The following is a 25,891-nucleotide window of genomic DNA, read 5'->3' on the forward strand; positions in this document are numbered from 1 at the left end:
CTGGGCTGCAGCTTTCTCCTCCTTTCCTTTTGTTAAATCTCTTACTTCTTGCTAGCTTCAGCCCTCAATAGAAATCTAAGCAATGAACTGCAGTGGGGGGTCAGGAGGAAGCAGTTGGGAAGTTCCAACTGCTCCAAGCTCTTCCTTCCTCTTCCTTTCAAGGTTATGCAATGGTCATGGCCCCTCTGGCCCTGCTCCCACAGGTCCCTGGCTGTGCTGTGCTGAGGGCTCCAGAGCTGCCCCAGCACTGCAGGGGAGGCCTCAGCATCATGCAGCAGAGGGGCAGAATCCTCTCCCTGCCCCTGCTGCCCACACTGCTGGGGATCAGCCCAGGACAAGGCTGGCTCTGGGCCCCACCTGCCCATTGCTGGCTCACATGGAGCCTCTCCTCCACCAGCACCCCCAAATCCTTCTCCTCAGCACTGCTCTTTATCCATTCTCCATCCTGCCTGGATCTGTGCTTGGCAGTGCCCTGGCTGATCTGCAGGACTTTGCACTTGGCTGTGTTCAGCTTCCTGAGGTTGGCACTGCCCCATCCCTGCAACCTGTCCAGCTCCCTCTGGGTGGATCCCTTCCCTCCAGCGTGGCAGCCACACCACACAGCTTGGTGCCACTGGCAGGCTGGGGGAGGACACCTCCATGTCCCTGACAGAGATGTCAAACAGCCTCCAAAAATCTCCTCCTCCTGCAGATGGAGGCCTCAGAGACCTGTCAGGAGGGAGAGATGCTGCTGCCCTCACCACCAGCATCACCAGTTCCCTTTTCAGTTCTTTTTTTTTTTTTTTTTTTTTAGGTTTTTCTGCTACAATTCCTCCTTTAAGGTTTTTCAGGCCGTGGCTAAGTGAATGTTCTGATCATGGGGGTGGGAATCAGTCACCTCCTTGCTGTGTGGTTATGGCAAAGCTCCTACCCAGAGGGGGGGAAAAAAGCCATGAACACCAGAAACAAAGAGCAGTTGGGAACTCCCAAGTACCTGAAGGGGGCTCCAGGAGAGCTGGGAAGGGACTTTGGACAAGGGTTTGGAGTGACAGGAGCAGGGACAATGGCTTGGAGGTGGGAGAGGGGAGAGTGAGACTGGAGAGGAGGAAGAAATTCTTGCCAGTGAGGGTGGGGAGAGACTGGAACAGGTTGGTGGAGGCTGGATGAGACCTTGAGCAACCTGGGCTGGTGGGAGGTGTCCCTGCCCATGGCAGGAGGTTGGAACTGGATGATCCTGAAGGTCCCTTCCAACCCAACCCATTCTATGAACTCTTCCTCATCTCAAGAGGTGTTTCTGGCCACTTGAGCTAAGCAGGGACCAGAAGGCAGCCAAGAGGAGATGGCTCAGGGTAATGATACATAAAATTAGCTCAGCCTGGAAAATGACTCCCTCCAAGACAGCCCAGGCACGAAGGTCTCAGCTTTCTTCTGAGCCTCAGAGCTCAGGAATAGTCCAAAGGTCTCCTGACACTTGAAGGCTGTGTCCTGCTCAAGCTCTGCTTTGGTAACCATGCTCTGGCCCTTATGTAAGCCCCAGGATTTCACAGCAGGTTCCCTGCCCTGCCTCACAGGCTGCTGAAAGCAAAGGCATCAGCAGAGGGCTTGGATTTGCTGGTGGCTGCCTGATGACCTCCTTCCCAAGGAGCAGAGCTTTGAGGAATGAGCAGCAAGGAGGCACATTACCTAACTGTCCACTTCAGAGGCAGGCTTGGAGTGGAAAATGATTCAGCAGCCATCACCAAGGCAACTGGGGAGGGTGGCAGAAGATCCTGGGCTCCCTGGAGTGAAGAGTTGGTGCCCCTTGCCTCTGGAAATCCTGGATCTGAGCCATTTAGTTGTCAGTTCCTAGGAGAATCCCTCCTTGCTCTGGAATGTTGCCTCCTTCCCTCTGCAGCTTGCAGCTTTTTGTCCCCACCAGCAAGAGACTGGAGTGCAGGGCAGTGTCTCACTGGTTGGACTTCCCTCATCTGAGGCAGATTTTCAGTGCTCAGAGGCATCCTTCCTGCTCTGCCTGCTGCTTCAAGATGACAGAAATAACATTGAGATTGCCACAGAGCAGAAATTCAGAGCTTCCAATTAATTGCAGCTCATTAGCTGGCAGTGCCTTCTGCTGCTGGCACAGCTCTTGGCTTTTCCCATCCCACAGGGAAATCATTTCCCAGGAGGCTGGGATGCAACAGGAGAAACCAGCTTCAAGTTGCACCAGGGGAGGTTCAGGTTGGACATGAGGAACAGTTTCTGTCCTGCAAGAGTGGTCAGGGGTTGGCACAGGCTGCCCAGGGAGGTGGTGGAGTCCCCATCCCTGGAGGGGATCAAGGAACCTGTGGCCGTGGCACCTGGGGCCGTGGTTGAGTGGCCATGGTGGGGTTGGGTTGCTGGTTGGATTTGATTTTAGAGGTCTTCTCCAACCTTAATGGTTCTGATTTGATCTCTGGTCTGGTCAGGAGGAGACAGACCTGCAGGAGGAACACAGAATCCTAGAATGGCTCAGGTTGGAAGGGACCTCAGAGATCATCTACTCCAACCCCCCTGCCATGGGCAGGGACACCTCTCAGCTAGACTCAGCTGCTCAAGGCCTCATCCAGCCTGGCCCTGAACACCTCCACAGCCTCCCTGGGCAACCTGTTCCAGTGTCTCCTCACCCTCACTCTAAAGAATTTCTTCCTCATCTCCATTCTCCATTTTCCCTCTCCCAGCTCAAAGCCATTGTCCCTCATCCTGTCACTCCTAACCCTTCTCAAAAGTCCCTCCCCAGCTCTCCTGTAGCCTCCTTCAGGTCCTGGAAGGCTGCTCTAAGGTCTCCCTGGAGCCTTCTTCTCCAGGTTAAACAACCCCAACCCCCTCAGCCTGTCCCCACAGGAGAGCTGCTGCAGCCCTTTGTGGTCCTTCTGTTGGATGACTGACAAGGAGTAGGAGGATTTTTAGGCTTGGTTTGTGACAAAGCAGATGGAGGTTGAGCTTCCTCCCATGGGAAAGATTCCCCAGCTGCCTGAGTGAGATGTGTCTGGCAAAATGGGCTGTGGGTCCTGAGTACATCATCATCATCATCATCTCACTCTGCTCACCAGCCTGAGGCTGCTGTCACTGACCTGGGGCATGTGGAGGTAGTCAGCTCCAGCTGTGTCTCTTGTGCCACCTCAGCAGAAGCTTATCCCACCTGATAAAGAGCCCTGCCCTGTCCCTGTGCCCCTGATCTCCACACCTTCTGCAGAACACAGCATAGGAAATGCTTTGCCTCCTGCTGGGTGGTGACCTCTCCACTCCTCCAGCCAGGCCTTCTTTCTTCTGTAGTCACTTTTAGCATTCACAGAATTGTCAGGAAGGGACCTCAAGGCTCAGCCAGCTCCAAGCCTCCTGCCATGGGCAGGGACACCTCACACCACAGCAGGTTGCTCACAGCCACCTCCAGCCTGGCTGCAAAAACCTCCAGGGATGAGGCTTCCACCACCTCCCTGGGCAACCTGTGCCAGGCTCTCACCACCCTCATGGGGAAGAATTTCTTCCTGACATCCAATCTGAATCTCCCCATTTCTAGTTTTGCTCCATTCCCCCCAGTCCTATCACTCCCTGAAACCCTCAAAAGTCCCTCCCCAGCTTTCTTGTAGCCCCCTTCAGATCCTGGAAGGCCGCAATGTGGTCTCCTTGGAGCCTTCTCCAGACTGAAGCCCCTGGCAGCAGGGGAAGCTTAGGGAGGCTTCAGCTCAGCCTGGTGTGCCCCAGCTGAGCACAGCTGCCCATGTTCCATGCCAAGTGTCCCCACAGCTGCACTGGGATGGCCTCAGAGAAGCAGGAGAAGGTCTTTCCACGTGGTGAAGGGGAATGAATAGACTTTGCTGTCTTCTTGCTTGTTACTTCTGGAGGTTCTTCCTGCTATTGACCACACAAACATCACTTGGCCACCAATGCTTTATTGCTGTGAAGGGAACCCTGTGTGTCACAGGACACTGTGGTGAGGAGCTGCAGTTTTCTTCTTTGTGTGCCTTGAAGATTGACTTTAGGACTCAGCTCCCTCAAATAAAGCTTTGGTTTCACTCAGAGCTTCTTCCCCTCCAACAAAAAAGAATAAAAAAACTCCATCTTGCAGCCCATGAGTGGCCAGGCCATGGAGACCCAGACTGATTCCAGGGCAGCTACTGAACTTGCCTGAACCAAACTCCTTGTGTGTGCTGCAGGATGGAAATAAACCAAGGAGTGGCCTGGGACAAGCAACCAGGCAGCTACGTGGACACTGTGTGGCCTCAGGGTTGGTTATGTGCTGATGCAATCCCAACTTGGGGTGGTGGAAAACCCAGGAGGACAAACAGCCTGCAGCAGAGTCAGTCCTGTGGCACAGGGATGTTCCACCCATTGTGAGGAATCTGTGTGTTCAGGAGAGGGTGGCCCCAGCTTATTCAGGGGTTGCCAGGAGCCAGGTCAGCCCAGTGCAGAAAGTGGTGTCCTGACTTGCTCCCCAGGGCTTCTTAACAGTGGAAAATCACTGGGATACAGGAGCACCCTTGCCAAACCCTTCTGTCTGTGATGCTTCTGGAATGATCTTTGCCCTCCCCCTGCTTTGCAGTGGGAAGGAGACAGGAGGCAGTGGAGAATTTGCCCTTTTGAGTTGCCCACTTGTCTTCCACCCACTGAGAAATGGCCTGGACATGGTGCCCTGTGATAGAAGAGCTGGTGGAACTCCAAAGTCTGTGTGTGGTAGGGAAGGGGAATACCAGAGGAGAACCAGGCAAACCCACCCTGTGCAGGGGGTGCCAAAAATGGCTCAGACTTAAAGAATGGTCAAATATTGCCCTGGGCCCCAGGGTTGGCTGTGGGCAGCTGTTGGGCTGTAAAGGTCAAGGGAGCAAGGGCTGGAAGGAAAGATCAGGGAAAGGGGAGGGTGGGAAGGGACCTCTGGAGAGCATCCACTCCAAGCCCCCTGTTCCAGCAGGGCACCCACAGCAGCTTGCCCAGGATCATAATGTCCAGCTGGGTTTGGAAACTCTCCAGAGAAGGAGACTCCACAACCTCTCTGGGCAGCCTGCTCCAGGCCTCCAGCACCCTCGCACCAAGAAGTTTCTCCTCCTGTTCAGATGGAACCTCCTAGGTGCCAGTTTGTGCCTCTTGCCCCTTGTCCTGTCCCTGGGAACCACTGACAGGAGCCCTTGGTCTTGGAAGAGCAACAGTCTGGCTGCAGAAGCCACCCTGAGCTCTGCTTTGCCTGGGGTTGGAATTGAATTTTGCCCAAATGGGGACCAAATTTTGCCCAAACTGAGGACCAAATTTTGCTGAAATAAGGACCACATCTTGCCAAAATTAGCACCAAATCCTGCCAAAATTAGGACTAAGTTTTGCCAGCACTGGGACCACATTTTTCCAAAACAGGGACCAATTTTATTTTTTTTTTCTGAAATAAGGACCAAAATTTTGCCACGTTAAGGACCAAATGGAAGAACTTTAGAGTTTTGGGTGCCACAGCTTCTGCACCAGGACAACGTGGCATGTCCCAGCCCTGCTAGCACAGGGACACACCTCCCCTCCTCCCCCTCCCCTCTCATCCATCCAACCCTCAAAGGGAGCAAAAAAATGTGGGGTGCTTGTGGGTTTGGGTTTCTTGTTTTCCAGACTTCTTGATTTTTCTTTGCATCTTTCCATTCTTAGCCCTCTTTAATTAAAACCCTCAACCTCTGGTGGTCTCTTTAACCACAGGAGGGTTTTTTTTTGAGGTGGTGCTGCTGGGTCCCCTCCCTGCCCCACACCCTTGGAACAAGCTGCTCTTCTGGGCTTTTATTTTATCACAGGCGACTTCGGGACAACTGAGCCACCCTGCAAAACCCAAGATACCACTCAGCCACCACCCTGCCGCCGAGGAGGGTGTTTTTTTTCGGGGTGTGGATGCCCTGCCTGGACGGGCACCCTGCAATTCCATGCCTGGGGGGACCTAAAATTAGCTTCTGCTTCCTTCACCACCACCACCACCGGAGCTGCAAGGAGCAGCTCAGCCCCGGGGGTTGGTTCCTCTGTGCCCGGTTAAAGCTTCTTTCCCCGGACCTGGCACCGATTTCCCCTCCCAGGATACATTTCGGGGTCCCATTCATGGGGTCTACAGGCTGCACACCCCTCGTTTTGGGGCAAAACCTCCTGAAAAAGGCTAAAGTGACAGTTTCAAAGGGGGGAGGTTGGTTTTTGATATTGATTTGCAAGTTTTCAACGGAGCTGGCGCCGGTACCCCTCCCAAGGATGTATATCGCGGACACCCCTCCTATGATGATGCTGCAGACCCCTCGTTTTGGGGTAAAACCTCCCCAAAAGGCTAAACTGGCTGTCTGGGGGGGAGGGGGAAAGTTGTTTAAAGTCGATTTGGGAGCTTTGCCCCAAGCTGGCACCGACTGCCCCCGCAAGAATGCGTTTTGGGGCACTCTTTGTGGGGACTGCAGGCTGCAGCCCCCTCATTTTGGGGCAAAACCTCCTCAAAAAGGCTAAACTGACTGTTTCGAGGCGGGGAGGAGGTTGTTTTTCAAGTCGATCTGGGAGCTTTCCCCGGAGCTGGCACCGATTCCCCACCCCAGGATCTATTTTGGGGACAGCCCCGTGCGCTCTGCACGACGCACCCCCTCTCGTTTTGGGATCAAAACGTCCCCAAAAGGCTAAATTAGATGTTTCTGTCCGGGGGGGGGGGTGGGGGTGGTGTTGTTTAATGCCGACTTGGGAGCTTCGCAGAGCAGAGCAGAGCAGAGCAGCGCTGCCGCCGCGGTACAGCCGGGGAGCGCCGCGGGGGGGCTGATATCGCGCCCCAGCCGCTCCCCCGCCCTGCGGGGCTGGGGGCGTGGCTCCGGCAGGCCCCGCCCGCTCCGTGCGCGTCGGCGAGGCTGTGATTGGCTGCGCGGCCGGTGACGTAGAGGCACTGCGGTTGTTCCGCCGACTCGCGCCGCGGCTCCGGCTGCGTCGCCTTAAAGGGGCCGCGTCCGCGGCAGCCCTGCCAGCGGCTCTTGCCGCTCCGCTCCGCACCGGTTGTACCGCTCTTCCCCCGTCTCGAATCACCGGGACCCGACCGGTCCCGTCCGGCGTCCCTGTGCACCCCTCCACCGGCACCATTGTGAACCGGGAGATTACGACTCGGTAAGGATCAGGCGTTGAGTCTGCACCGGAGCGGCGGTACCGGGAGGTGCCGACCTGACAGGAGGCTCCGTGTGTCGGCATCGGGAGATGCGGATCCGCTGCGGTTGGTGCCGGTACTGGGTTGTGCCCCCTCAGTGGGGGTCTCCGCTGGCTGGGGCTGCTGCTGCCGGTACTGGGAGGTGCCGATACGGTACGACCTTGTAAGGAAGCGGGGTGGTGGGTGCCGGTACCGGGAGGTACCGATCCGATACGACCTTGCAAGGAACCGGGGCGGCGGGTGCCGGCCTCGGGAGGTGCCGATCCGATACGACCTTTCGCAGACCGGAGCGGCTGGTGCCGGCGCCAGGAGGTACCGATCCGGTACGACCTTGCAGGGACCGGTGCGGCTGGTGCCCGTACCGAGAGGGCCGAGCGGGCAGGATCGTGCATGAGTCAGCCCCGTTGCGGCTATCACCGATGCCAGGAGGACCCGAAGAGCGGCCGTGCTTGAGTCGGCAGCGGTCCCGCTCCCCGGGCAGCAGCGCTGGAGCGTGCCCGGTACCGGAGCCGCAGCAGCAGCCGCTGTCAGTCCCGGCCGGTGACCGGGAGGGCGAGAGGCCGCTGGCTACGTGTGCCCAGCAGCGGCTCTGGCACCGCAACTTGGTGGAGGGGGCGGAGGGTGGTGGTCTGGGTTTGGACCCTTCCTATCAATCCCACCCCCGCCGCCTGCCAGCCGCAGCGGGCTGGGAGCTAAACCTGCCCGGTGCAGGCAATTTTTTTCTTGCAAAACCGAGAGCTTTGGCACCGGTAACATCGCAGCAGCTTTCTGGCAGGAGGCAGGGAAAATAAACACCATAAAAAAACGGGAACATCCCCACAGCCCGAGGGGACCGGTCCCGGCCCTGCAGCCCTGCGAGGGGACACCCCTAATCCCAAGGAGGGTTTTCCCGGTCCCCTTCAACACTGCTCCGGGGAGGGTTGAGGTGAAGCAGGAGCCACGGAGCACAAGAAGGGGTGAGGAGGTGCCTGGTGGGGGTTGGCAGAGACACCCCTCTGAGCTCTGCGCTGGTGATTTGTTACTGATTTGCTCATTTCCTTTATCGCCGGGAGCTGTTCTGGATGATCAGGGCTAGGAGCAGGTCAGGCTTTATTCCAGAAGTGGGGAAATTGACTCATGATCCTTATGATAAACTGCATGGTGCTGGAGAAGGATATTTCCCCCCCTCCTCCCCCCCAACTTTGCTTTCTGGGGCAGCAGAACTCTGTCACAGAAACACAGAACCACAGAACTGTTGAGGTGGGAAGAGACCTTTGAGATCATCAAAGGTGAGACACTGGAACAGGTTGCCCAGGGAGGTTGTGGATGTCCCCTCCCTGCAGGTGTTCAAGGCCAGGCTAGATGAGGTCTTGAGCAACCTGGGCTGGTGGGAGGTGTCCCTGCCCATGGCAGGGGGTTGGAACCAGATGATCTCTAAGGTCCCTTCCGACCCACACCATGCCATGAATCTCTGAACCAAGTCCAGCCACTCACCTGGAGCTCACAGTCCCACCACTACCCCTAAACCATGGCCCTCTGCCCTCTTGCTTTGCCTTTAATACTGCCTTGGGGCTGGGGACAGTGACAAATGACTTTGCCAAAGGTCAGTGGTTGAGGTTTAAGTTCAAATGGAGAAAAGGAGCTCCAAACATGTCTTATACACCAGAGATATCAAATGGGGTTTTAAGGTTAAGGTTCCCAGTATCTGAAGGGGCTACAGGAGAGCTGAAGAAGGACTTTTTGCAAGGGCTTGGAGTGGGCAAGGAACAATGGTTTGCAACTAGAGAAGAAGGCATTTAGATTGGACATTAGGAAGAGGTTCTTTGCTATGAGGGTGGTAGAGAGAGACTGGAACAGGTTGCCTGGAGAGGTTGTGGATGCCCCCTCCCTGGAAGTGTTGAAGGCAAGGCTGGATGAGGCTTTGAACCACCTGGGCTAGTGGGAGGTGTCCCTGCCCTGCTCAGCACAGTGCTGATCTGCTCCCTGTAGCTTGTCCTGCTCTGAACCCTTCCCAGGACTGAGCTTGAAGTCACCCAGCTGGGACTCAGCAAGAGCTGATGGGGGAGATAAGGAGGGTGATGAATGTTACTGGGATTCAGTCTGTCCTCCCTGAGCCTCTTTGGGGCAGAAGGGTCCTGGAGGGATCCCAGAGGGGAAGAAAACAGCAAGAGAATGGTCAGGGAACTACTGGAGAGAGTCCAGTGGAGGCTATGGAGATGCTGAGAGATCTGCAGCAGCTCTGCGAGGAGCAAAGGCAGAGAGCCCTGGGGCTGAGAGCCTGGAGAAGAGCAGCCCCAGAGGGGATCTGAGCAATGCTCAGCAAGAACTAAAGGCTGGGGGCTAAGAGGCTGGGGCCAGACTCTGCTCAGTGGTGCCCAGGGACAGGACAAGAGGCAAGGGGCACAAACTGGAACCCAGGAAGTTCCACCTGACCAGGAGGAGAAACTTCTTTGGTGTAAGGGTGCTGGAGGCCTGGAGCAGGCTGCCCAGAGAGGTTGTGGAGTCTCCTTGTCTGGAGAGCTTCCAACCTCCCCTGGGCATTGTGCTCCTGTGCTGTGGGTGCCCTGCTTTAGCAGGGGGACTTGGTCTGGCTGATCTCCAGAGGACCCTTCCCACCCTCACCATGCTGGGATTCTGTGGGATTGATTTTGGAGATCAACTACCCTGGAAATCACCCTGCCAGTGAACCCAGCAGCTCAGTGCTTGATTTGGGTCTAATCTGACTCTCATCCTGGATTCATTTTGTTTAATTGATGCAAGTAAGGAGCAAATACCTGTTGGATTTTCTGTTCCCAGGCTTCACACCATGTTAGGAAGTGTGGCCACTCTGCTTTGCTTCTGGAGGGAGTCCCTTTGCTGCTGAAGGTGGACGGACCCCGGGCCGGAAGGCAGGCGCCGGGTGAGTCATCTGCACCCAGAAATAGCTCTGCTGGGAGCACTGACACAGGCCTGCAGGGATTTAGGTCCTGCAGGGATTTAGGTCCTGCAGGGATTCAGGTCCTGCAGGGATTCAGGTCCTGCAGGGATTTAGGTTCTGCAGAGATTCTGCTTCTCCCTGCTCCAAACTGAGCCAGCTGGGAGGTGCCCACGGACACTGCTGGTCGGACTCTGGTCTTGTGAGACTCCAGCTCCCATACTGTGCGTGGGCAGCAGGGCAAGAGAGGGGACCCTGCCCCCTGACTCTGCTCTGCTGAGACCCCGCCTCAAATACTGTGTCCAGATCTGGTGTCCTCAGCATAAGAAGGACACAGAGTTGGTGGAGTGAGTCCAGAGGAGGCCACAAAGATGAGCCAAGGGCTGGAGCAGCTCTGCAGTGAGGACAGGCTGAGGGAGCTGGGGGTGTTCAGCCTGGAGAAAAGAAGACTCCAGGGGCTGCCTGGAGCTGCCTTCCAATAGCTGAAGGGATCCTGCAGGAAGGCTGTAGAGGGAATTCTGAGGGTGACTAGAGACAGGACAAGGGGGAATGGTTTGAAGCTGAGGGAGAGCAGGGTTAGACTGGAGCTGAGGAAGAAGTTCTTCAGTCTGAGGGTGGTGAGACTCTGGAATAGGCTGCCCAGGGAGGTTGTGGATGCCTCCTCCCTGGAGGTGATCAAGGCCAGGCTGGATGTTGTAGTTGAGAGGTGTCCCTGCCCATAGCAGTGAGGTTGGAGTAGATGATCTCTGAGGTCCCTTCCAACCTGAGCCATCCTATGCCTCAACTGCACAAAATCTCCTTAAGGCTTAGACCCAAATTCTTTCCCCCTGCCACTGGCAGCTCCATAAAACATCACAACCAAAATCTCAGTTTTGTGATGTTTAATCCTTTCTTTTTTTTTTTTCCTGTTTCCCTTGGTCTGGACCTGAAAATAGTAGTGACCAATCCCACTCCCAGGCTGGCTGTAGCTTTATTTGCCTTCAAATGATGTCTGCAAATAAAGATCAGCACTCGGAGGATGCTTCTGCAAAGCCAGAACCTGGTGTTTGGGCTGAAGCCTTCACAAACAATCCCTTTGAGGAGCTGCCAACCATAGGGTTGAATTTCCAGCACCCACTTCCACTCAGCTTTAGTATTTTAGTAGAGTCAGGAGTTGTGGCTGTGCCCAAAATAGTTGGATGCTGGGCTTCCAACCAGCCAAATCCTCCCCAGCTTCAGCTGAAAAAAATCTTTCCCTGTTGGCCTGCTGATGGCAGGAAATAAAAAGGCTTTGAAAGGCTCCCAGCCTCACTCAAGCCAAGCCACTGGTGCCCAGTTAAGGCTTTCCTGTGTGCCACGCTGTGGTTCCTCCTGCCGACCATCCTGCTGAGTTTGGAGCAGGGTTTGGCTGCCAAACTAGTTGGGAGGTTGGTTGGTTGAATGGTTGGATGGATGGTTGTTTAGTTGGTTGGATGGTTGGTTGGATGGGTGGTTGGATGGTTGCTTGGATGGTTGGTTAGTTGGTTGGATGGATGGATGGATGGATGGATGGATGGATGGATGGATGGATGGATGGATGGTTGGATGGGTGGTTGGTTAGTTGGTAGGATGGTTGGTTACTTGGTTGGATGGGTGGTTGGTTAGTTGGTTGGATGGATGGTTGGTTACTTGTTTGGATGGATGGTTGGGTAGTTGGATGGTTGGCTGGTTGGGTAGTTGAATGGTTGGTTGGCTGGCTGGTTAGTTGGCTGGGTGGTTGGCTGGCTGATTGGTTGGCTGGCTGATTGGTTGGCTGGCTGATTGGTTGGTTGGCTGGCTGGTTGGTTGGCTGGCTGGGTGGTTGGCTGGCTGATTGGGTGGTTAGTTGGCTGATTGGGTGGTTAGTTGGCTGATTGGTTGGCTGGCTGGTTGGTTAGTTGGCTGGCTGGTTGGTTAGTTGGCTGATTGGTTGGTTGAGCTTTCCCATCACTCTGCTGTCATCACTGAGAACCACAAGAGGTCAGCAAAATCCTAGTGACATACTCTGGGCTCAGGCTTGGCTTGGGGGCAGCAGCCTGGCACATCCTCCCTGGAGCTGCCTGGGGACCTGCTTGCATTCAGCTTAATTGCTCCATTAAATTCTGCTGCAAAAAAATGGGGGAAGTGTTTGGCACAGGCCAGGGGCTGCTGGGCTTCCATTGCCAAGCTGTTCTGCTGCCTGCTTTCAGTGCAGCAAAGCCTGGCTGCTCCAGGGCATTAGGAGGGATCAGAAACATTAAATGGGCTCTGCCCACTCACCCCATTCCCTGGAGGCTCCTTTAATTCCTCTGTTGCTGGTACAGAAAGTCCCCAGCTTGGCTGTGCTGTGACATTTGAGGGAGCAGGCTTGAGAAGGACTTGGGGGTGTCAGCTGATGGAAAACTCACCATGAGGGGGCCATGGGCACTGCCAGCCCAGAAGGCAGCCATGAGCTGGGCAGCATCCAAAGCAGGGAGAGCAGCAGCACAGGGAGAGGATTCTGCCCCCCTGCTCTGCTCTGCTGAGACCACACCTGCAGCACTGCCTCCAGGTCTGGTGCCCCCAGCATAAGGACCTGGAGCTGCCAGAGAGGGTATAGAGGAGGTCACAAAGATGATCAGAGGGATGGAGAACCTGCCCTGTGGGGACAGGCTGAGGGAGTTGGGGCTCTTCAGCCTGGAGAAGGCTCCAGGGAGACTTTAGAGCAGCCTTCCAGTACCTGAAGGGGCTCCAGGAGAGCTGGGGACAGACTGTTGACAAAGGCTTGGAGTGACAGGATGAGGTGAAATGGCTTTGAGCTGGAAAAGAGGAAATTGAGACTGGAGATTAGGAAGAAATTCTTTGGAGTGAGGGTGGGGAAACACTGGCACAAGTTGCCCAGGGGAATTCTGGATGCCTCCTCCCTGGAGGTGTTCAAGGCCAGGCTGGATGAGGCCTTGAGCAACCTGGGCTGGTGGGAGATGTCCCTGCCCATGGCAGGGGGGTGGGGTTGGAACTGGCTGATCTTCAAGGTCCCTTCCAAGCCAACCCATTCCTTGACTCTATGATTTGGTGCTGTGCCTGAAGGTGGCAGCTGGGGAGATGCCAAACCACTGACCAATGTCTCCCTCTTTGTGTGGTTTGCAGGCAGGGGAGGAGCTCAGCGAGCCCCAAGCACAGCCTGCAGACTGAGATGGTCTTAAAATGAAAAGGTGCTGTGAGGGTGTGGGGCTGCCATGCCTGTTTAAGGTCAGTGCCATTCCCCCCAGCCTGGGCCTTTCTGGATGGGGTTGTCCCCTGTCCTCTCAAGGTTGGGTCCCCATCCTGCAAACCTCTGGCTGGAGCAGTCAGGATGGGCGGTGGGTGGGCACTGGGAGGCTGGGCTGGGGCTCACTGGGTTTGCACCATGGCAGTGGGGTTCCTTTGGGTTTGGAGCAGGGCAGGAGGCAGCTCCAAGTTATCCCAGGCCTCTCAGGAGCTTCTGGTGCCCAACCCAACCCAACCCAACCCAGGGGGAAAACTGCACCTGGGTGATGCAGCAAAAACTCAACCTGCAAAGTGTTTTCCTCTGCTGGGATGGACCAGCCCTGTCCTGGCAGCAAGAAGGGTCTGCAGGGACACAAGCCCCATTTCAGAGGTGGGACAGGAGCTGGCTGGGGAGTAAACCCCCTCCCCAAGGACCCTCCCAGCACAGAACACCCCGAGGCCTGTGCTGTCCCCACATCCCCTGGGAGGACACTCGGCACAGTGACCTCCTTGAGCGCAGGAACAGCTTAGCAGTGACAGAATGATCTCTTTATAGGCAGGATCAAGGCTTTAGGGCCAGGGCTGAGGTCTGGCAGCAGGGGATTACCTCCCCCCTCTCTCCCACTCCAAGCCCAGCTGGGTTAATAAGCTACTGAGGTGTGGGGGCAAGGCAGGCAAGGAGCAGCACCGCAGGGCTGGCAGCCTCCTCCGCTGCCATCGCCGCCATCGCCCCGTGCCACGGCCGGAGCCAAGCCCCCTGGAGCTAACAGCCTGGCCTGTGTGTGTCCTCCCCAACCTGGCAGGGTGTTGGCATGGCCAGTCCTCGGCCTCCCAGGTACCTGCTGGTGTTTGATTTCGACGAGACCATCATCGACGAGAACAGCGACGAGTCGGTGGTGCGGGCGGCGCCGGGGCAGGCGCTGCCGGAGCAGCTCCGGCAGACCTTCCGCGAGGGCTTCTACAACGAATACATGCAGCGGGTGCTGGCCTACATGGGCGAGCAGGGCGTCAGGATGGGGGACTTCAAGGCTGTCTATGAGAACATCCCCCTCTCCCCTGGCATGCCAGAGCTCTTCCAGTTCCTCTCCAAGCACCACGAGCTCTTCGAGATCATCCTCATCTCCGACGCCAACATGTTCGGCATCGAGTGCAAGCTGCGGGCCGCCGGTTTCTACTCCCTCTTCCGCAAGGTCTTCAGCAACCCCTCCAGCTTTGACAAGAGAGGGTACTTCACCCTGGGGCCCTACCACAGCCACAAGTGCCTTGACTGCCCGGCCAACATGTGCAAGCGCAAGATCCTGACGGAGTACCTGGCAGAGAGAGCCCAGGAGGAGGTGGAGTTTGAGAGGGTCTTCTACGTGGGCGACGGCGCCAACGACTTCTGCCCCTCCGTGACTCTGACTGCAGCCTATGTGGCTTTCCCCCGCAAGGGCTACCCCATGCACCACATGGCCCAAGAGATGGAGAAGAAGCAACCTGGAGCTTTTCAGGCCACCCTTGTCCCCTGGGAGTCAGCTGCAGAAGTTGCCCACTATCTCCAGGAGCTCCTCAAGAAGAAGTGTTGAGGCTGGCCTGGAAGAGACTTTGCTCGCTAGGAGCAGCTGGGAAAGGAGAAGCTTGGGGCAAGGCGGGGGGGGGTCACATCCTGTACCCTGAGATCGTTGGCACTGCTTGCTCAGCCCCCACCCTGACTCCTGGGTCACTTTCCTGCCTTTCCTCTCCAAGCTCCTCTCTTCCCAACGATGAAAGCACTTTCTCTAGGTCCCACCCATCTCCTTCCCCTGCCACGTTGAGACGAAGCCTTCTCTATGCAGCTTGGAGATCTGCTCCGGCGTGGGTGTTTGCCAACACTAAGTGGTGATGAGCTTTTGTTGTAAGGGGGTTTTTCTTCTCTCCTTTTTGACTTGACAAGAGCAATTCCTAAAAGACCAGAAGCAGCCAGCTCCCCCTGAGCTGGGCCCTGCGTATGCTTCCTCCTGCCTTCATCATCCCCTCCGCTGGCCACGCCAGGAGCCACCGTGTTGTTGCCTTGAACCTGATGCTTGAGGGCTCCTTGCCTCTTCTGGGAGGCTACTGGAAGTTGAATCTGGGACATTCCTGCTGCCCAGCCTCTCCAGTTTGCCCACCACACCCAGCCTGGGCAGGGCAGCCCCTGGCTCAGCTGCTGAGCCTCGTGATGGACTCAAAATTTGTCTCCTGAGACTTTATTCTCTGGGAAAAAAAAAAAAAATAATAATCATGACATGAGGGACAGGAAACCTCTTGGGAAGGTGGTACCTTGCAAAAACCCTCCTCTGGCCCATCCCCACCCAGGGCATGGGCACAGTGACCACATCCCTCTGTGGGAGAAGGACCTGCCCTTGCCTCCCATCTCCATCCTCTGCTTCTGTTTCCAGGGCAAAGCATCTGCCATGCCCCCGGAGCAGGCAGGTCCCTCCTTGCCTGAGCCATTACCAATCATCTCCTCCTGTTTGCTGGATCCTGTCCACTCCCCTAGCAGCTTGGAGGGAGGGGAAGAATTTCTCCTCCTGACCTGGTTGAGAGGTGCCAAACCTCCCCCCCAACCCAGGGAGGTGTGGTGCTGTAGCTCTTCTCCTGGCATTGGGTCCCCAGAGGCCAGAATCCCACCCCACCTGCAGTGACCCCTCCTCCCTTTGCCCCACTGCAGTATTAATTACCCCTTCTAATTGCACTCTGCAGGGGGGCCCTACAGTATTGGCTGCTCTCTGGTGTTGGCTTCTCCTGGATTTATCCACAGCCTTACCAGCCCCTGAGGGTGGCTTCTACCAACTCCAAAGCATCAAAACCCTGGCAGCAAACCCCAGCAGTAAGGAAATAACCAAAGCAGCTCTGAAGTTGTTCCTCCTCTCTCTTTCATTTCTCACCTCCCCACCACCACCATGCACACATCTCTTTGTTCTTCCTCCTCCAGAGCCTGTTCAACTGTGTGGAACTTAAAGCCATGGAATTAAAAACAAAACAAAACAAAACACCATATATATGTATATAGACAGATCTCTCTATATTGCAGATACACAAAGTTGTTTGTATCCAGGCCATAAACCTGGCTGTGAAATGGCTCTCAAGTTTGTGGTTTCTCTTCCTTAAACTGGTGAGAATGGGGACAGCACTGGAGGGAGAGCAGAAGAGTGGGGCCAGGCTACAAGTGATGCTCTGCAGAGGACACTGTGGGGAGTGGGAGCCCTGGTTTGTCCCTCTTGTTTTAAGCTGGTGGGGAGAGTAGGAAGGTCCCTGGGTGCTGCTTTGTCCTTGTGGGTGTTTGGCCACATTGTTGGAGAGGGGCCAGAGAAGGCCAAGGAAATGATCAAAAGGCTGGAGCACCTCTGCTGTGAGGCCATGCTGAGAGAGCTGGGGCTGTTCAGCCTGGAGAAGAGAAGGCTTCAAGACCTTAGAGCAGCCTTTCAGTGCATGAAGGGAGCGCTGGGGAGGGACTTTTGACAAAGGCATGGAGTGACAGGACAAGGAGTGATGGCTTCAGACTGGAAGAGGCTGGAGTGAGATCAGGAAGAAGTTCTTTAGAGTGAGGGTGGGGAGACACTGGAATAGGTTGTCCAGGGAAGCTGTGGATGCCAGGCTGGATGAGGCCTTCAGCAGCCTGGTCTAGTGGAAGGCATCCTGCCCATGACAGGGAGTTGGAACTGGATGATCTTTAAGGTCCCTTCCAACCCAACTCACTCTATGATCTCCTGTATCTATGTGCTGGTCCTGCATGGCTCTTACTACCAGAAACATCACCAGGATCAGCCCACGGGACCAGCATCTTGACCACCACCATGGCACCTGGGGACATGGTTTAGTGGGCATGAAGGTGCTGGGTTGATGATTGCACTCCATGATCTTCAGAGGTCTTTCCCAACCCAAACAGTTCTCTGAGGCCTCAGCCACGCAAAGCCAAACTGGAGAGGCAAAGAGCAGCCCTGCCCCAGCAGGAGCAGGATGCGGCCAATCCGGGGTGGGAGGGTGCTGGAGGCTGCCTGTCCTGGGTGGTCAGAAGGGCTCCACATAGTTGCCAGGGAAGAAGCCTGCTTCCTGCCCCAGCACCCCCTCACACCAGCCGTCCGAGTAGCGCCGCGTGACGAAGAGGAGGGCGCCGGGCTGGAAGGAGAGCTCCAGCTCCTTCTGCCGTGTGTAGGGGTAGAGAGCCACCACTGGGAGAGGAGGGAGAAAGACCATGAGCCCAGCAGGGCCACCACAGGGGACAGGCCACTGCCAAGAAGGGCAGGAGAGGAGGGGCTTGAGCCTCACTGTCCTGCCCTGCAGACCACGGTGCCACTCAAGGTCCCAGCCCAGTGCTGCAGGTGGGGGCCGGGGCCCAACCCACAGTCACACAACCACAGAAAGGTTGAGGCCGGAGAAGCTCTCTCAGATCAAACCCAACCAGCACCCCAACCCCAACCAGGGCCACCCAACCATTTCTTGAACTCCACCACCTCCCTGGGCAGCCTGTTCCAATGCCTGACCACTCTTGCAGGGAAGAGATTGTTCCTCATGGCCAACCTGAACCTCCCCTGGGGCAACTCGAGGCCGTTTTCTCTCTCCTCCCATCACCAACTCCCACCTCACTACGACCTCCTTTCAAACACCATGGTGAAAAGATCAGGGAGAGCTAAGGATCCTCTGTACCTTTCTCCAGGTAGTTCTCTGGGGCCCAGGGAGGATCCTCTGTGGCAGGTGGTGGTGGTGGGGCCAAATCCTCAAAGTCAGGCAAAGCTGGTGGTGGTGGTGGTGGTTCAAGGTCATCAGGGGCTGCAGAACCCACAGGATCAGTGGGGGATGAAGAGCTCCAAGGAAGGCAGAGGCCATCTGCAGCCCCCATGTCTCCACTAAACGCCCCCCCCCCCCGCCATGCTGAGCATCCCTGGACCACCAACCACTCACCTGGAGGTATGAGGTCCAGTGGAGGCACAGGAAGGTCCCCTAGAGGTGGTGGGGGCAGGTCCCCAGGGAGAGGTGGAGGTGGTGGGATGATGGCTGCAGGTGGTGGAGATGGCCCTGGCAGGGAGGGCAGTGGTGGTGGTACTGGGATGCCTTCACTGGGGGCTGCTGGGGTTCCACTCGAGCTGGGGTTGGAAGAGCAGTGGTGTCAGGGTGGGGGGTCAGGCTGGGGGGCTGGCTCTGCCCCCCACTCTTTGAACACAGCCACTTGCCCCATGCCACTCACTGTGACCACCACGTGGGCAGGAGAACCTGGCACCTGTGTGCAAATCCTGTCCCAACCCCTTCCCCACCCTGAGCCTCAGTTCCCCTCTCCCTGAGAGAAGATTTTTGCTCTACAGACAAGCACTGCTTGGGGCAGCAAATCTCCCACTCCCCAAATCCTCACTTTTTCATCCAAGCCCCTTTGCAGCAGAACCTCCCCAGAGCAGTGAGGTGATGGTGGCTGCCCTGGGTTCTTCTGACCCCCCCTCTCAGACCCTCCCAACCCCCCTGGGCAGTGCTGGTACCTGGTGGATGTCAGTGAGGAGGTGGAGGAGGCTGTGGAGAGCTTTCCCTCAGGAACCACGGGTGGCTGGATAGGCTCAGGGACTCGAGTGCCTCTCCTGTGGGCAGAGGCCACTGAGCTGCCAGCTGGCATGGGGATGGGGACAAGATCCCCATGGCAGCAGCACTGGGCAAGCCTGTGGTGCTGCTGGTGGCTCTGTCTCCACTCCTGTCACCTACTTGGTGACACAGCAAGACAAAGTCCCCCAGGCTCACCCCCACACTCACCCCAAGGTGCCCGAGGCCTGCACCGTTGCCTTGATGCCCTTGCGAGCCAGGGTGCCCGTGCGGGACAGCTGTGTGCTGTGGTCCTGTGGGCACAGGGAGATGTGATGGCTGAGGGGGGCTTCAGTCACCCCCACAAACTTCACTGCACCCCAGAGGGCTGTGAGGCACTCCCCCACCCCCAACGGGAAGCAGCACCCTGAGGTCTCTGCCGGGCCCCCCTCCCACAGCAGCAGCCAAGCGGAAGGAGCCAGCAGCGCTGCGCTGGGGAGGCGGCTGAGAGGTGCCTGCCACCGTGGGAACCACAGTCCCAGTGTCACCACTTCCCCTCCAATCCCACGCTGGCTTTGCTGGGGGCTCGCTCCCGTGAGGCTGCTCGACCTCCCAGCCCCGTGGGTGTCTTCCTGCAGGGGTGGTTTGGGTGCTGGGAAAGGCAGCACGGAGCTGAGAGCGCCCTGGCTCAGCACCGGTGGCTTTTGCTAAGCACTTCTGTGCCACAGCTTCCCTTTGCTGTGTTGCACCATGGTCCCCCTCCTCAAGACGGGACCAGCAAGACCTCAAGTCCTGGAGTGGGCTGTGGGGTATGGACAGAGCCCAGTTCTCCACTGAGGAGGGGTTAGAGCTCACCTCTGCACCCAGCACTGCAACGCTGGGGACATCAAGGACCCAGAAAGCCAATCCAAGCTCCCTCACCCCTGGGGGACACCCTCCTGGACCTGGGCTGACCTTTATGCCATGGCCAATGTCATCCAGGACGCTGAAGTTGAGGGGTTTCCTGTAGTAGGGCTCCAGGCAGGGTGGGCTGGGGGGGGCCATGACCTTCTGGTAGGATGGGAACCTCTTGCTGACAGTCAGGGAGCCGATCTCCCGGCGGGCCACCTTCTCCTTGTGCATGTCAACCCTCTGCAGAGATGACAATGCCCTCACAAGCCTGCCCTTTGTTCTCCCCCCTCTCCAAGTCCCACCACATCTCCCAGCCCTGTCTCCCTGACTGTAAGGGACAGGGTTGCAAGGAAAGGTCAGGATTGAGCCTGAACCCCTCCCCTGGCCTGGACAAAATCACAGGGGCGGGTCCTGTTCTCTGTCACAGCGATGCCACTGATGCCACCACAGCAGATCTGGCCCTCCCTAAAACAGGGCACAAGGGGACAGGGCAGTGGGGGATGGGGAGGGAATGTGTGAGCCTTGGCTGCTCATAAGCTGTTTTCCTGCTGCTTCCAGTATGACCACAGGGTCTCGTCTCCTCCCATGGCTGGAAAGGCTCCAGACAGCCTCCCAGTGTCAGGAAGAGGGCGGGAGGCCACAGGGCTCTGCACTGATGTCCCTAAGGTCTGGGAGGATGAGGCCAGGCCCCAGCAAGTGGAAAGCGGTAGCCAGGCCAACACTCCGAGCCCTGTAACTCTGCTTTGGCTCCTCTGAGACTTCCCAGGCAGTTCTCACGGTGCTGTCCGCTGGGATTTGCAAGGGCCTAGACTGGGAGAAGACCCCAGAGACCACTTTCCCAGCCCTAGATGAGTTTATCTGCCTATGATGTGTTGGGTGACTCACCCGACCACCCAAGGAGATGGTCCTCATAGGGACCCTGAAAGGTCATCTTGTCCAACTTCCCCACAGCAAGCAGGCCAATCTCCAACCAGATCAGGCTGTTCAGGGCCACATCAAGTTTGACCTTGAATGTCTCCAGGGATGGGGCCTCCACCACCTCCCTGGGCAACCTGTCCCAGTATTTCCCAACCTTTGTACTTCCACTGTGAGGTGGTGCTATTGGGGAGGGGGGGGGGTGTGTGTGGTGTGACAGCCTCTTCACCCCCTTCCAGCTGCCCAAGTGCCCTCTCCCAGGAGCTCACCCCCTTCTCAGGGCCCAAACCCCACCACACACCAGTACCAGTTGGAGGATGGTCCCACCTGTGCCACGCAGCTGACATCAGCCTCCACCTTCTGCAGCTCGGCCGCCTGCAGGTCCAGCAGCCGGAGGAAGGCGGTGGCCAGGCTGCTGACCTGGTAGGTGACACTGGCCAGGGACTGGGTGCTCAGAGCCATCGTCTCCTCCAGCGCCTTCCGCTTGTCGCTGGCCTGCAGAGGGGAAAGCCCAAGCTGGAGGGCTGAGGCCACCCCCACGCGGCCAGCGCCGCTCTCCCTCTTCACGCCGCAGTCACAGGGTAGCAGAGATGCTTCCTTCTGCTTTCCAAATGCATCAAACTTCCCCCAGCCCCAGCAGCAGGACACATGGACACCCACCAAGCACCGGTGTTCAGCTTTTCCAGCACCAGGCTTGCTCCCTGGGATGCTCCCCAAGATGCTCAGCCTCCTGTCAGCCTTGGGGACAAGAGGCCATGCCACCAACCGTGCTCAGGATGCTTTCTCAGTTCTCAGGATATTTCAGCTCAGCTCTGGTGGGTTCAACCCCTTGGGAGCAGCCTCAGGGGCTGGCCCCAGCCAGCAAAGCCACAGCTCTATGAAGCACACAGGGACCTGTCCCCAGCAAATGGGGCCAGAATGAGCCTTTTCCCTCCTGTTTCACCCCAAAAGCTCCTGTCTCCCCTTCCCTCAGTAAGGGCCAGGCAGAAGGAAGGAGTTTGACAGTGGCAGAGCTTCACACTTGCTGAGGGTATGCAGGCAGCCAGCTCACCTCTGCCCTGCCAGGAGGCACCTCCAAAACCCTAGAGACAGCCCAGGCAGAGTTAGTGTCCCTAGTCCCCTCTCAAGGCTTCTCCAGAGGCACCAAACCCCTGGAGAACTCTGCCTTTGTCCCAAACCCACCTTGAAAAGCTGCTGTGGAGCAAGAGGGCAAACTGAGACATGAGAGGAAAACCCCAAACAGCAGCATGCAGCTAATAGGGGTGCTCAGGCTCCCATCTCTGAGGTCAGAGCCTTCTACATCACCCACCAGCCTCAGAGGGCTCTCAGCTGTCCCCAGCATCTCACCCAGCCCCAAAGCCACAGCTCATTCCACGATGTCCCCCTGCTGTCCTTGTCCCCCTCACCTCCAGGTAGTTGCTCTCACAGTAGTCAGCGACCCTGAGGAGGTTGCAGTGGTGGTCACGCAGGACCTCCCGGCCTGCTGGGATGTCATGGTGCTGCAGCTGCTCCAGCTCGGACATGGTGCTGGGCTCCAGCTCCTGCCTCTCCTTCGTGCTGGGCTCAGCTCCTGCTTCTCTTTAGCGCTGGGCTCAGCTCCTGCCTCTCCTTCGTGCTGGGCTCAGCTCCTACTTCCTCCCCGGCGCCGTTTCGAAGCTCGCGGCGGTGCTGACGCAGGGCCCGCGGGCGCCGCCGTGTCCCCGTCCCCGGCCAGGGCCATCCCGCAGGCGTGGAGCTCAGCTTGGCTGCCTTCACATCGCAGTCCTGGAAAGGGTCAGTGGGGGAGAAGACAATGTGGTGCCAGCCCCATGAAGGAGGTGTTTGGGGGCAGCTCCCAGCCATGGCTGGTGGTCATCCCAGGGGATGAGCATGGCTTGACAGCAAAGTCGTGCAGGAACCGTGGGTGCAGAGTGGGGGTGAGTGACCAAAAAACATCCTGACCCCCACCTCTGCCACCTGTGCCCACTCTCCACGGGCCACTGCTGCCCTCCTGGGAGGTGTGGGGCTGAGCAGGACTCAGGAGCATCCAGGGAGAGTGATTCCCTTCATCTTTTCCCTCCTCCCCCAGAACCCCCCTGCACCCCATGCAGCATCACAGAGGTCACCCAGCCCTCGCTCAGCTCAGAGCACAGAGGGATGTCACAAGTGACCCCACACAGGCACCAGTCTGTGCCTCCCCAGGGACACCCTATCCTTCCCTGTCCTTCCCCAGGGACACCCTGTCCTTCCCTGTCCCTCCCCAGGGACACCCTGTCCTTCCCCAGGGGCACCCTGTCCTTCCCTGTCCCTCCCCAAGGACACCCTGTCCTTCCCTGTCCCTCCCCAGGGGCACCCTGTCCTTCCCTGTGCCTCCCGAGGGACACCCTGTCCTTTTCTGTCCTTCCCTGTGCCTCCCCAGGGACACCCTGTCCTTCCCCAGGGACACCCTGTCCTTTTCTGTCCTTCCCTGTCCTTCCCCAGGGACACCCTGTCCTTCCCTGTGCCTCCCCAGGGACACCCTGTCCTTCCCCAGGGACACCCTGTCCTTTTCTGTCCTTCCCTGTGCCTCCCCAGGGACACCCTGTCCTTCCCCAGGGACACCCTGTCCTTTTCTGTCCTTCCCTGTCCCTCCCCAGGGACACCCTGTCCTTCCCCAGGGACACCCTGTCCTTTTCTGTCCTTCCCTGTCCCTCCCCAGGGACACCCTGTCCTTCTCCGTGCTTTGCTAGCCATGTTTCACATCCCTATGAGTGAGGCTGTGCTGAGAGGAGGAAATTCCCACTTCCCCAGTGCTTGGAAATCCCTCTCCACCCTCTCCTCCTCCTCCTCCTTCCGCAGGTGCTTTCTTGGAGCCTCCCAAGCTCTGCCCCAGTCCCAGTGACTTTTACACCACCCAGACAGGAGCAAATCCACGTTAGGGCTTGGCCCTTCCTGAGCCCGTGGCCCCACCACCAGCACAAGGATGAGGGAAATGATGAATTTCCTCCAGCACCGGCCCAGCTCCTCATCCCCTGAAGGACCAAGAGCTGCCCCAGCTGCTCCTGGCCCCCCAACCAGGCTGTGCCAGCCCCTTAAGGTCCCCTGCCCCCAGGTTCCTCCTCTCCATCTCCTAAACTCAGTGAAAGCCACTCCAGCCTCTACAGGGCTCCATCCCTCCACCCCAGCCAGCACCAAGACAGCCACAGCAAGGGTTCAAGGGCTTCCCAGATGCCTCAGTCACCCCCTGACCCCACAAAGCACTTCTCCACCCCATCCTTCCTCACCCTCCCCACAGCCCCACCACCGATTACCCTGGGCTTTGAGGCTAATGCCCAACACCTGACCAGCTTACTCTCCTGAGTCTATTATCAGCTTAAGGACCAAAGACATCTGCTCCCCTCCCAGAGAGCTGAAGGAGTCTTCAAGCTCAGAGCAAGAGCTCAGTTGACAGCATCTCCTCTCAGATGGATCTCTGAACATCTCCACTGTTGAGAGGGGCAGCCCCTCATCCCCACAGGTAAGTGACTTTGCTCCCTGCAGGTACAAATAGCACTTTGGGGTCCACCTGGGTTGGTTGCATGGTGGCACCACGCCACAAGCATCTCCTGGGGCTGGCTGTGCCCTGGGAGGAGCACTGGTCACACACCATGGGAGCAGCCACAGAAGACCAGTGGGGTCTGGGACACACAACCTTGATGCCTTCCAAAGCAGGACCAAGGCAGGTTTCAGCATAATCACATTTACTTTATTTCTCTGAAAGGTTGTGGGCAGGCTTTTAAAGCCAGGTTTTAACATGGGAACAGATCTCAGCTGTGTGAGGATCTCACATAACCCTTGGCTGGGTCTTTGTGAAAGAAAAGCTGTACTTTTGCAACCCACACAGCCCCCCCCCAAAAAACCTTTCAGCTGCAGCAAGCAAAGCCTCTGCATGCAAATAACCAAGGTCAGAGCAGTGAAGGGGCCAGAAGCCAACGTTGTGACTTACCTGGGAGAGGGAAGGCACAAGGAGAGAGATGTTTAGTTCCTTAGACAATCTGCTAAGATGCTCCTGCCCAAGCACAGGACACTCATCAGGAAGTTCTAGCTTGCAGACCTGGGCATCCAGGTTCTCCTATGTGGCTGCTGCTCTGACAGCCTCCAGGCAGATGATTTTCTCCAGGGCAGCTGACCCCACTTTGTGTCTTGGAGAAAAACAGCCTCGGGATAGCAAAGATCTCTTTACAAACCAGGCTGCCCTCAGACTGCATCTGTCACTTGATGTGCCTGCTGAGAACAAGCAAACAAAACTCTGGTTGCAGCAGATGTTACAAGAAGGGTTCTGAAAGGTGCCTGAGAGGTGCCACCTGCCTTGTTTGTTCTTGAGCATCAGCCCATCTCTTGTCGTGGGGGTAGCTGAGACGTGAGCAGTGTCTGCAGCACTATCAGGGCCAAAGCAGTGGTCCTAAATGTGCCTCAGGAGAAGCCTGTTGCACCCTAACAAGCTGTTTCCCTGTGGTTACAGGCAACATGGCTCAGGACATGACAGAGAAGGAGCTGCTGAAAATGGAGCTGGATCAGCTAAAGAAGGAGGTGAAGAACGAGAGGCAAATGGTGAGTCTCTCACCCAAAAGGCAAAGCTTTCCTGGCCAGGGTACCTACCAGGGAAACCATCTCAGATCAGTATCTGCCCTGATCATGCTCCAAAGGAAAAGAACCAAACCCCCTGAAATTAAACCTCCAACACAGGCAGAACTGTGCACATGAGGCAAAGAGCCCCCTTGGGCTTAGCCCCAGAGCCCAGGGACTGCAGCTCTGCACCTGGCAAGGTGCCCACAGCACCCTGAGGATGCCCTTGCTGGGTGGGGTGTTTCTAGCTACAGTTCCCCTCCCCCACCTGCAGGAACTGGGTTTGTGAGCAGCAGTTTGTAGGCAGCTGACGAGGGGCAGCGCAGCTCTGCTGTAAGGATTTGATCCCATAACCCACAGGGAATGTTCTCCTTCCTTGACAGATCTCCAAGACTGGCAAAGAGCTCAAGGACTACATCGAGTCCATGGCAGGTGAGGACCCACTGCTGAAAGGAGTCCCTGAGGACAAGAACCCCTTTAAGGAGAAGGGTGGCTGTACAATAAGCTGACCCCCTGCTGCTGGCACCGCCGGGCACAGGGACATTCCCGTGTGCAAGCCAAGACTGTCAGAAACCTGCTTTCCCTGTAGTCTGACCTCAGCACTGGGGAGCCCAGAACCAAAGCATAGGATGTGAAAGATGGCAAAAGAAGAAAACAAAACAAAAACCCCAAAAAAAAAAAAACCCACAAAAAAAAACCACCAACAAAAAAACCCACCAAAATCCCCCCCTGACTGCCACCGGAGATGAGGTTCAGAGCAGCCAGCGCAGTGAGGGCTTTTGTGCTCTCACAGCTGATCTGTGTTTGGTTTCCTGCAAGCA

At 57.1% G+C, this 25,891-nt stretch overlaps 3 protein-coding genes across 3 annotated transcripts; 2 read left to right on the forward strand and 1 right to left on the reverse strand.

Annotated features, from left to right (window-relative positions):
* The first annotated feature begins 6,948 nt into the window (after nucleotides 1-6,948).
* PHOSPHO1 (phosphoethanolamine/phosphocholine phosphatase 1) lies at nucleotides 6,949-16,274 on the forward strand. Its single transcript, XM_054396492.1, has 4 exons — nucleotides 6,949-7,071; nucleotides 9,884-9,986; nucleotides 13,104-13,205; nucleotides 14,006-16,274. Exons 3-4 carry the CDS (start codon nucleotides 13,161-13,163, stop codon nucleotides 14,765-14,767), a joined length of 807 nt encoding a protein of 268 aa, XP_054252467.1. The 5' UTR covers nucleotides 6,949-7,071; nucleotides 9,884-9,986; nucleotides 13,104-13,160; the 3' UTR covers nucleotides 14,768-16,274.
* A 936-nt stretch (nucleotides 16,275-17,210) lies between these two features.
* ABI3 (ABI family member 3) lies at nucleotides 17,211-22,030 on the reverse strand. The gene is made up of 8 exons (XM_054396514.1): nucleotides 21,914-22,030; nucleotides 20,835-21,002; nucleotides 19,656-19,832; nucleotides 18,933-19,015; nucleotides 18,668-18,763; nucleotides 18,102-18,283; nucleotides 17,847-17,969; nucleotides 17,211-17,371 (listed from the first exon to the last, which is right to left on the reverse strand). Exons 1-8 carry the CDS (start codon nucleotides 22,028-22,030, stop codon nucleotides 17,211-17,213), a joined length of 1,107 nt encoding a protein of 368 aa, XP_054252489.1.
* Nucleotides 22,031-24,971: 2,941 nt separating this feature from the next.
* GNGT2 (G protein subunit gamma transducin 2) lies at nucleotides 24,972-25,579 on the forward strand. The gene is made up of 2 exons (XM_054396532.1): nucleotides 24,972-25,055; nucleotides 25,454-25,579. Exons 1-2 carry the CDS (start codon nucleotides 24,972-24,974, stop codon nucleotides 25,577-25,579), a joined length of 210 nt encoding a protein of 69 aa, XP_054252507.1.
* Nucleotides 25,580-25,891: the final 312 nt, after the last annotated feature.

The sequence above is a fragment of the Indicator indicator genome, chromosome 37 (genome assembly GCF_027791375.1).
Source record: "Indicator indicator isolate 239-I01 chromosome 37, UM_Iind_1.1, whole genome shotgun sequence".
NCBI lineage: Eukaryota > Metazoa > Chordata > Aves > Piciformes > Indicatoridae > Indicator > Indicator indicator.